Below are 11,155 nucleotides of genomic sequence, written 5' to 3'. Positions count from 1 at the left end.
TAAAGACAAGCTGCACTTTGACTTTTATTAGAACAATTTGCTGGAACTACAGAGTAATGAAGTACTTCAAGGTTTTGTGTGAATGACTTCCAACCTGTCATGAATCGCTGTGCGGCAGGCAGGAGTTGGACCCAAAATGCAGGACTCACAGACTCGGGGAGGTGAACTCAAAACACAGCTTTATTTGCTGGCAGGGAAAAAACATACAAACTAATCTAAACTGGGAACTAAAAACTCACAGGGAGATCCACACAGCATGAGGGACGACGCGACACGGACTCAGAGAAACACAGGGTTTAAATTAGAGATGGACCGATCCGATATTACGTATCGGTATCGGTCCGATACTGACCTAAATTACTGGATCGGATATCGGAGAAAAATAAAAAATGTAATCGATCCATTAAATATCACGAAAGCACCTCACAAAACTTGCAACACGCCGTAACTCACCTCAGAACGTTAGCACGTCGGAGCAGTATGCATCACGTGATAGAGCGGCTGTGGCATGCGGGACCTGTCGGTGGTCTGGATAGCATTTGGAGCTTCGCTAGCAACCCGGCATTTCATCTCCGACAAAGTTATCCCCGAGAGAAGTAAAGCAAGTGTGTAAGTCCATCTCTGAATGTTTGTAAAGCATTCCTGCGTTAAGCTTAACAAGCGATATATGGAGCGACTGCCTCTTCTTGTTGCTACTTCAATCATGAAACTGCTTAACGATCAGCTGATCGGCTTTTCTGTCGCGAGTCCATGTCTCTAGTTTGCTTTTGGCCCACTTTGCACCAGAAAGAGGAAACCAGCGGCTGAACAACAGCAGCACGTTTAAGCTTGATCAGCTGTTGTTAGAATGTATTTAATATTACTTTCTACTCGAGGATCTTTTTCTACGTAGCTGACGCTGGTAACTGTGCAGGGGCGGATCTAGCAAAGTTTAGCCAGGGGGGCCGATAGGGCATTAACAGAGAAAAGGGGGCACAAAGACATACTTTTCTTTCTTATTCTCATTTAAAATGTCTAGCTTTTAATAAATAATTATCTGACACCCAAAGTTTTAATTTGATATAAATGAATAGAAGTCCATTACTGTATATAGTAACTATTAAGTCTAATATACCCTAGTAAGCTATAGTACTTTTTCCTTTGGGAAGGTACCATCTGTGCAGTCTGCAATTTTGTTGAAGAAAGATGTTGAATCTATTTAATATTTCTTGAAAAATTATTGATTTCTGTGCATTTTTTTTTCACACTGCATCAAATTAAGGTTGATTACGTCGATTAAGCATCATGAGGTGGAGCGTGAGGGGTGGTTCCCTATTTTTTATTTATTTATTTTTGTTGTTGCTGGGAGTTGGAACCCTATTAGTTAGGTTGCTTAATATTTACGCTAAGTACTCTTTAAAATACCAGAATAGGGAGGATGGTGTAGGTCTAAGTTTATTAGATTGATCAGTATTGCTGAACTATGAAATATTTTTTTTTTGCATACAGGTATAACAGAATAGCTTTAGTGTAGTTGTTGTTTTAAACTTGAGTATGAACTTATACAAAATGCAGCAAGATATTTAAAAAACAGTTTTGTTGATTAAAAAACACTATATCGGATTCATATCGGTATCGGCAGATATCCAAATTTATGATATCGGTATCGGTATCGGACATAAAAAAGTGGTATCGTGCCATCTCTAGTTTAAATACACTGGGAAGTAACGAGGGGAATGAGACACAGAAGGAGGGCACAGCTGGGAGAAATCAGGACTGACGAGACAAGCAAAGCAGGACGCATTCACATAAGACACAGACCTTCAAAGTAAAACAGGAAGTATGACACAGAGACGCGAACTAGACTAGGGGAGACAGAGCAACTAAGAAACACGGAGACATAACCATAAGGCACAGGACTCTAAGAACCGAAAGACACAGAGGGGAACTCAAACATGCAGACACAGACTTACACAGAACAGAGGGGACACAGAGAAACATGAAGGACAAGGGATCGAAACTAGAAACCATAGAATAACTCACAAGTACAATAATACAAAAATCACAAGGAACTAAAAACGCTGAGTCAGGAGACCCAGGACCGTGACACAACCTTACTGTACAGCACAGAGCACAGAGGGACAATATATGTAATCAATATATGATGCAGAATGAACAAGTAAAGACTGTAAGCTGAGTCTGAGGCTCATGCAGGACATTTCATAGTGAGGTGTCTTTGGTTGGATTATTCAAACATTTACATCAAAGCACCAAACTCATTTCTCACAGATGAAGGTCTTTGAATTAGGATAATATGACCGTGTCCATCTCCCATCACCGTCACAGCAGACTCCATAGTAACGATAACTGGGACTCTCATGTCCTGGTGCCCAGAACCTGTCAGAGAGATCAAATCTGATATGAAACTGGACTAAACTCATAACTATTGTCACATTCATATAAATATGCGTCTCTTTTGGAATATTTCCAATATTTGCTGTATTTCTTTCCCAGGTTTCTCGCCCACTTTCCCTCCTTTAGACTTTTCTCTGAGAATCATCATGCACACTAAAACAGCTTTCAAGCTTTGATGAATATGAAATCTTCCTGCTGTAAAAATGGAGAATAAAAAGAAGTCAGAGCTGACTTTCTGCTGTTTGAAACTGTTTTGTCAGCTGTTTACAGACATCACTTTGAAATGTGTGTCTATCAGGTCATATTTACTGAAGCTTCTTCCTTCATATGTTCTGAAGTTTTACAAACACCAAAGAAGAAGAGACAGGAATTCTCTGAAACACTTTTTGTTCTGTGAGAAAAGAAACATTACAGCACAAAAACATGAAGACAAATTGAACAAAGTGAAATGTGTCGGTCGCTGCTTTGAACATGTTTCAATCCTGATTCCTTCAAACTGACTTGTTGTAACTGAACGTCATCACAGACTGCAGATGAAGAGAGTTCAAGCACAGCTGTTCATTCAAAGGAGGATTTCTGCTTTTCTTTACATTCAGTTTGTGGGGCTGTTGGAAAATAGCTCAGCTCATGTATTGCTGATCTATCTTCCAAAACATCAGTGTTTCACTTCTAAATAATAACTCTGGAATAGAAACAAACTAATGTCTCACCTTTCTGTCAGCGCTGATCCGTCCACCCATTCCCATTCATATCCTCCTGATGTCTGTTTAGCTTCCAGACCAATCCAGGACTCTCCTCTCAGGTTCAGTTCATTGACAAATTCCTGTTTGAGAAGAGACACAAATATTGTCTCCAGTCATAATTCAGCACTTCTGTTGTAGTGACATCATCTTGTGAACATGTCTGAAGGAAGAATAACTGTGATGAAACTTTTCTTCCATTGTGCAGAAATCAGAAAGAGCCAAAGAATCAATGAATATCAGCTCCTCCTGTAGCTCAGTCAGTGTTGCAGTGGAATCAGTGTTAACAAATCATTTGATTCAGTTGGATTGAATCAGAAAAATAATCTGGATTATGAGGATTTCTCTCATTTTATAACATTTCTGTTATTTCAATGTTTTGTGTTGACTTGGTTTCTAAGGATCATCTGAACTGGTTCCCATTTAATCCTGGTTCTTTAACTGCTTTGAATTCCTCTCCTTCATAATTCAATGTGAATCTCCAGTTTGCTGTATTGTAATCGATCCACCTCCCAAATCCTGCAATCATTTCCTGAATGGATTCTCTAATCTTCTCTCATCGGTTATTGTTCATAAAGTCATTTTAGTAGATGAGTCTAATTTACTTATTGATGATCCCTCTAACAACACTGCCACACAATTGATGAACAATGCAGCATCATTTCATGTAGTGCATCATGTTGTCGGCCCCACACATAACGCTGACCTTCCACATGTCTGACCTACTATCCAATCACAGATGTATCATCTTTGACAGGCTTACAGTCAGTGTTGTCTTCCCAGAGACAAACTGCTGTCACTCCCATGTCTTCTAATGACTGTGGACATTTTTCGATTTCTTCACTGGCAACATCAACAGTATCAGGTCAGAGTTCAAGTCTGTACCTCTTCAACCGCCCCAAGTCTCTCCTCCAGTTCTGTTGTTGGAGTTCAAACTCCTTCCTGCTGCCATCTCCCCCTGACTTCTCTCTATTAGAAACCAGTCCCTTTCATTTCAGCTGACTTTCAAACAGCCAGAGTCTTTCTGAGTGGGATCAACCCTCCTTACATCCCACTGTTTTAAATCAAGTTGCTCGTCAGCTCCTTCAGATCTTTGATCAATTCCAACCTGGTTCCAGACAAACCACAGCACTGAAACAGCTTTCATGAAAGTTACTAACCAGATTCTTCTGCGCTGGGATAAAGACTCCATTTGAGTCCTGCTTGACTTCTCTGCAGCCTTCATACTGTTGATGGTGCTCCTCTTATTAACACAGTCAAAGGAGCTTGCAAAGAAAAGCGTCTGGACTTCTTTAAGTTACTTGAAGACGTTTCACCTCTCATCCGAGAAGCTTCTTCAGTTCTAAGGTCAAATGGTGGAGAGTCCCAGATATAAACCTAGTGGGAGTGACCCCCCACAGAGGGACAAAAGGACCCCCTGATGATCCTCTAATCGCCTGAGCCAAGGTGTGGAACTGGGTGTGGGCCCCAATCAGCCAGAGTTTCGGGTGGGTTCATTGTGACCAAAGACCACAACATCACTGTTTTACCAGCTGATAAGGGAAGATGCACCGTGGTCCTAAACACTACAGATTACCACACAAAGATCACTACTCTCCTCAGTGACAACAATACCTACGAAGCCTTAAAGCGAGACCCCACAAGCAGCTACAAAAAGAAAGTTATAGCTTGCCTTCAAGACTTTGAAAAGGACAAAATTATTGACCGCCTCACATATCACCGCCTTTACCCAGGGGATGCCATACCCTGCATCTACGGACTTCCTAAAATCCACAAGGAAGCTGTCCCACTCAGACCCATAGTCAGTAGCATAAACTCAGCCACTTATAACATTGCTAAACACCTTGCTACCATCCTTGCTCCTCTCGTGGGGAACACCCCACACCACATCAAGAACTCCACCGACTTCACCGACAAGGTCCAGAAACTTACCCTGGATCCAGATGAAACCATGGTGTCCTTTGATGTAGTCTCTCTCTTCACTTGCATACCCACCACAGAGGCCGTGGAGACTGTCAGAAAACGACTACAAGAAGACAGCTCCTTGGAGGAAAGGACCAACTTCACAAGAAAGGCTCTTGGCTCTTTCAAAGGAAGAGTACCCAGCCACTGGTACAGATATGTGGACGATACCTGGGTCAAAATCAAGACACAAGAAGTGGAATCCTTCACTGCGCACATTAACGCTGTGGATAAAAACATCAAGTTCACCAGGGAAGACACAAAGGACAACTGTTTGCCTTTCCTGGACTGCGCCGTGCACATTGAAGAGAACGGCAACCTCAACATCGAAGTTTACCGGAAGCCCACACACACGGACCAGTACCTCCTCTTTGACTCCCATCACCCTCTGGAACACAAACTTGGAGTAATTAGGACCCTACACCACCAGGCAGAACAGCCTGAAGGAAAAAAGAAGGAACACACACATGTAAAGGAAGCACTCAAAACGTGCGGCTATCCTAAATGGGCGTTCTTAAAGTCAGCAAAGAGGCACAGAAAAGAAGAACAGACACCAGCGAGGGAGGATAAGAAGGACAGACGCAACAACATTGTCATCCCCTATGTAGCCGGTGTATCAGAGGAACTCAGGAGAGTTTTCTCCAAGCACGACATCACAGTGTACTTCAGACCAAGCAACACACTCAGACAGAAACTGGTTCACCCAAAAGACAAAACTCCTAAACACAGACTTAACAATGTGGTGTATGCTGTACAGTGCAGCGAGGAATGTCCAGACCTCTACATTGGAGAGACCAAACAGCCACTTCACAAGTGCATGGCACAACACAGAAGAGCCACCTCCACAGGACAAGACTCAGCAGTCCATCTGCATCTTAAGGATATGTTCACATTTTGGACAGAGAGGACAGATGGTTTGAAAGAGGAGTGAAAGAAGCATCTATGTCCACTGTGAGCGACCATCTTTGAATATCAAACAGATACTTCATATTAATCAATGTGTGTCCTCATCTGAGTCCCACATGCCTCAGTCCTTGGACCAGTTCTGTTCTCTTTATAAATGCTGCCCCTGTGACATCTGCTTAATGGTTTTAATGGGATCTCCTAGCACTGCTGTGCAGATGACACACACACTAATGCTTTTCTGTCGAGCCTCTCCTGCCTCAGTGAATGCTTCTCTGTCATCACTTCATGGATTTAAACTTCCTTCATCTCAAACTGAAGTTGTGCTGTTTGGCTCAGTTTCTCTGAGGAGGTCAGTCAGTACATCGTCCCCCTCACCAGTAACATCCAATCACCTGTTAAAGATCATTTTGAACCAACAGCTGCATTTTGAGCCTCACATGTCAAAGGTCAGCCAGTCTTGTTTCCTTTAGCTCAGAAATATTGCAAAGATCAAATCTTTACTGTGATTCAATCATCTGGAACTTTGAGTTCATACTTTCTCCTGCCTGATTATTGTAATTCACTTTTCACCTGCATTTCTCAGTCCTCCATAGTTGGTCTGCAGTTTGTGCAGAACTCAGCAGCAAGGCTGCAAACAAAACCTGGCCTGCAGTCTCATATCTCACCTATTCTTGCTTCTCTTCACTGGCTTACAGTGAAATTCAGAATCCTCTTTTAAATCCTGTTATGAACATATAAAGCTGTGCATGAACAGGCCCCTGCTTATATAGCAGAGCTTCTTGGACCTTATCACTGCAGCCGGCCTCTCTGATCATCTAATCAGCGTCTCCCAACTGTCCCTCGCTCTGATTTGAACACCAGAGGCCATCGTGCTTTTGAGCTTGTTGCAGCCAAACTGTGGAACAGCCTTCCTCAGACTATCAGGTCAGCTGACTGTTAACGGCTGAAACTCATTTTTACAGGTTAGCTCTCCCTCAATCTTTTCCCCTTTATTTTCCTCCATAGTTTCTAACTGTTGTGTTTCTGATGGAATGAATGTGCTGCTTTGTTTATGTGTCTGTATGTTTGCACATGTATACTTATCATCAATGTGTGGCTTTAATTCACAGTATGAAGAACTTTGTAACTCACTGTCAGCTCCATCAAAGATCACACAGACATGAACAAACACACCCACCTGTTCCTCTTTGCTGTTTATCACCACCAGATCAGCTCCTCTGGTCTTACAGTGGTTTTGACTCTCAGGCCAAGTTTTCTTCTCAGTGGATTTAAAGTAACAGCTGCTTCCAAACCTCGTCCATCGATCAGGACACTTCTCTTAAAGTCAAACACATGTTTTAAAGTCAGACTTTGTGTCCTGTTGTATCACATTAATCTTTGGTTCCTGTCATTTTCCCTGTAAATGCTTCATTTAAACTCAGGTTTTCTCTCTTATTCATAATGAACTGAAACTTACATTTATACAGAGAAACTGTTACACAGCATCAAACATTTAGGATTCAAAACAAAGACACAATCAGGTTATCACTGTGTAACACTGATGTTTTCTATCAGTTATTCAAACTTTATTACCTTCTATCTTCTCCTTCAGCTTCTTCACTTCTTCCTGTAACTGACTGTTGAGTCGTTTTGTTTCTGTAGAAAAAAACATGTTAAAAATGTAAATATAAATTTTATCTGACATTAGTATTTTCTTGTTAATTTTAAATACTTTCTTACCTTGATGTTCAGTCTGTAGCTCGTTGTAACTGTGGTTCAGTTTATTGTGTTTGAAGTGAAGTTTGTTGAATTCACTCTTGTTCAAAGCATCTGAAATATTTCAGTGAAAGCAAAATAAAATAAAATAAAATAAAATGAGTGAAACGTTGAACAGAAATAATCTTCTTCCTCTGCTTTGTCAAATATCAATAAGAGTCAGAAACTTGCAGCCATTGCTCTTTAACATGTCCTGTGGGTGGAGGTGTTAGAACTACAGGAAATCTGATGAGCTAAATACGTATCAACTGTGAACAAAAACCACTGACAAGATTCAGAATAATTGTGCTTCAGTGTGGAGGAAGAAGGTGAAGAGTCAAACAGCATTTCTACACCTGTAGTCAGAGATGTTATCTTTAGGTTTTTGAAAGAACAGACAAGCTGCCGTGGGAATCAACACTTCCTCATATCAAAGGTGTTTCCATGTGATCAGATACTTCCTGTGGAAGTACAGCTCTCACTGTGTGTTTCCTGTTTTACTCTGAAGGAGTTTGTAGGGCTGAGCTGCCCTTGACTGTGAACAGTTTCTCCTGTTTATGTTAGTTTGGGAGGTCAGCTGCTGTCATTTGGTTTGTTTCTTTTTTTTATCTTAACACAAGAAGCTGATTCAAAATGTAAAATCAGTTACCTTTCAAATCCGTCTCCAACTCTGACAGTTTTTAATAGTTTCTTACCTTCCATCTCGTCCTTCAGCTGCTCTTTTTCCAAACTCACCAAAATATCTGGTTAGAAATGCAACAAAACCGAAGATTTAAAATTTAAAATGATTTAAATAAAGTTTTTCATTTTCCAATGAGATGAATGGAGCTAACATTAGCTTGTTAGCTACCTGCTTAATACACCAAGTGAACTAACTAGTCGCACAATGACAGACGGCCACTGTCTAACATAGTGTGGCTGCACCTGCATCAGTCTGCAGCAGATGCTGCTGCCTGTCTGCTTTGTTGAGATAATCACAGAATCACCGTGTTGAGTGAAGAGTTTGAAGGAACAACAAGAACATTCACTCCACAACACACACAAGATATGAGCCAGGAATCATGCACACAGACACACACCTGCTAATCAGTGCTAAGTAACAGACTCATGAAATACTAGAAGCTCAGTCAGCAAAACCAACGTGTTGGTCAGGCTGTACCACACAGCAGCTCATATTATTGATCAGAGAATTCCATTTAAAATGCCACCGTGCAGTTTTTATGAAGAGGAAACTATCCTTAGAGACCAAAACTCATTTGGTCCTGAATGGAAACATGTTTTTACTGCAGCAAAGGTGCTCATTTTAACATGGGAGTGTATCATGAGCATGATAATAAAACTCCTCACAGCGTGTTGTGATTCCAGCCAGAATCAGCAGATACAGAACCACCAGCTTCACTTCAACAGCTCTGAAACGGCTTCTTTTCACAGCTGGAAGCTTCTTCTGGGCTTTTATTTCTACGAAGGCAAAATGGAGAGAAAAGAATTTGTTAATTTAATTATTAAACATGTTTTAATCATAATTTGTTTCCCATTTTTCAAGCGTATTTTATTGGTTTATCGTCAGAAAGACTTTCCACCTGCAGCCGACCTGATGATGAGCTGAACAAGTTCATTCCAGCAGTTTTGATATTTACAGGAGACTTTGTCACATGTTTGTCTTCAGGTGACTTTTACATATGTGAGAACAGAGACTCTGATTGACAGAGAAACGCTTTGATGTGACTCAGAAACAGACGAATGTGTATCAGCGTGTTTCACACAAAGACCAGATCATGAGGACAATGTTGGTTATTATAACATGAATATTATGTCATTAAAACAATATCTCCATGATTTGCTGAAATGAAAACAGAGTTGTTATTCATTGGTCTGATTTCCTGTCAGCTAAAACTAGCTGTGACAAGTGTGCTTCGAGTAGTTTCTGTGGTTATACTCGCTCCACAGTGTCGAGCAACACTTCCTTGTTTCTTATATTTCTGCCTTCACCACTGATCTGTGAGATAACTCCTCCAACACTTTTCTGTCAGCTTGTTTCTACACTTACTAAAATAACACACTGATACTTTAAACTAGACACTTTTTATCATTTATTCTCTTAATAAACAGAAAACATTAAAAAATATAGAAACATATAAACCATGATAAGAGCAGAGACTGCACACCTTCACCAAAGCTTGAACTTTCCTCCACACGATGAATAAACTGAGTCTCTGGATCCAAAAGCTTTGATGGATCTGTATTAGTTTGATATTTTATTGAGAAGATGGAAACAGTCTCTCCTGATTCCTGATGCCTCAGTATTTGATACTTACCTCCGTCCTGTGTTGAAACATGGACCTGACGGTCTGTGCAGGAGTCCACATTCTCATGGAGGAGGACCAGTCCCTCCAGTCTCTCTCCTCTGTCCTCTCCTTTGCTGTATTTCACATTCATGCTCAACTCTGGATCCTCATCAATGATGGAAGACATTTTAAGATGCTCAGTTTTCAGCAGTGTCAGTTTCCTGTGCAGCAGAGCCGTCACTCAGTCGCTGTGTTTCTCTGTTAACTGGAGCTTTTCTATGTGAAGCTGATTCTGATTCTGCAGTAAATCATAAGTAAATGTTGGTCCTCTGTATTCTGATGCTGCTGTCGCTTCGCTGTCTCTGTCTCTCTGTGAGCTGCTTTCAACAGGAGGTACAGACGTCATGACAGGAAAAGCTAAACCACATTTTGTTCATAGTTAGAATTAAAACTGATAACACAAAGTCCAGATAAACAGAATCAACTTTCTGGGTTTATTCAACAAATTAAACTAAATTTCCTTCAAAATAAAATGTTTGCATTTTATTTTATTTATTTATTCATTCATGACTTGAGTTTATGAACTCTACTTTTTCACAGATATTTCTTTGTTCTTGTTTTTTGGACAGAGACCATTGAAACAGTAAAGAAAGTGGAGAGAGAGGGGCTGAGCTGCAGCACAGAGCCTGGGCTGAACATGAACCTGAGCCTCTGCAGTACTTTTTACTGCTGCTAGTCTTTCTGTCCTGACAGATGTGATGATCTGATCTGTGACTAAATAAGAACACAGACGTGTTTATATGACAGCCGAGTCACATGATGGAACAAATTTATAGGACAAAATGATAAAAGTGCATCTGAACGGTTTCTGAAAATATTTTTCTTATCTGATATGAAACTCACGAATACGTTGTGCAACATGTAATGTGCCACGCATCCTCGTGTCCTCATTTGACATCATCAGATGTTACAGCCGAGATAAAATGGAGGGGGGGGGGAGGGAGAGAGAGAGAGAGAGAGAGAGAGAGAGAGAGAGAGAGAGAGAGGTTGACAGCGAGTCTTGAGATGTGAGAGACTTGTCACGTTTAGTGTGTTTGGAGTGTGTAGATAGCAGTGTCAGGAAAGTTCCTATGA

The 11,155-nt window shown here is 40.9% G+C and overlaps 1 protein-coding gene across 4 annotated transcripts; it reads right to left on the bottom strand.

Annotated features, from left to right (window-relative positions):
• On the bottom strand, window positions 1–10,416 carry LOC146682378 (uncharacterized). Of its 4 annotated transcripts, XM_085445593.1 has the most exons (9): window positions 10,052–10,416; window positions 9,084–9,194; window positions 8,432–8,479; window positions 7,722–7,811; window positions 7,575–7,637; window positions 7,180–7,319; window positions 3,105–3,217; window positions 2,093–2,376; window positions 1–94 (listed from the first exon to the last, which is right to left on the bottom strand). In XM_085445593.1, exons 1-8 carry the CDS (start codon window positions 10,206–10,208, stop codon window positions 2,256–2,258), a joined length of 843 nt encoding a protein of 280 aa, XP_085301719.1. In that variant the 5' UTR covers window positions 10,209–10,416; the 3' UTR covers window positions 1–94; window positions 2,093–2,255. The 4 variants fall into 4 exon arrangements, with proteins under 4 accessions (XP_085301719.1, XP_085301722.1, XP_085301718.1 ...); XM_085445596.1 differs by lacking the exon at window positions 8,432–8,479; XM_085445592.1 differs by lacking the exons at window positions 1–94; window positions 2,093–2,376; window positions 3,105–3,217 and having other exon boundaries at window positions 6,639–7,319.
• Between the last annotated feature and the right edge of the window lie 739 nt (window positions 10,417–11,155).

Source organism: Copadichromis virginalis, linkage group LG22 (assembly GCF_057382275.1).
Source record: "Copadichromis virginalis isolate Kocher_CV1m ecotype Utaka linkage group LG22, C_Virginalis_male_GT1.1, whole genome shotgun sequence".
In the NCBI taxonomy this organism is placed as follows: domain Eukaryota; kingdom Metazoa; phylum Chordata; class Actinopteri; order Cichliformes; family Cichlidae; genus Copadichromis; species Copadichromis virginalis.
Note: the sequence above shows the minus strand (reverse complement) of the source record. Positions and strands in the feature narration are given on the sequence as shown.

Coding starts and splice junctions, on each gene's coding strand:
- LOC146682378 (XM_085445592.1), bottom strand. CDS start 10,208: ATGTCTTCCATCATTGATGAGGATCCAGAGTTGAGCATGAATGTGAAA. Junction 9,195..10,051: donor TGTTTCAACACAGGACGGAG/GTAAGTATCAAA, acceptor TTGCCTTCGTAG/AAATAAAAGCCCAGAAGAAG. Junction 7,320..7,574: donor GCTGAAGGAGAAGATAGAAG/GTAATAAAGTTT, acceptor TTTGACTTTAAG/AGAAGTGTCCTGATCGATGG.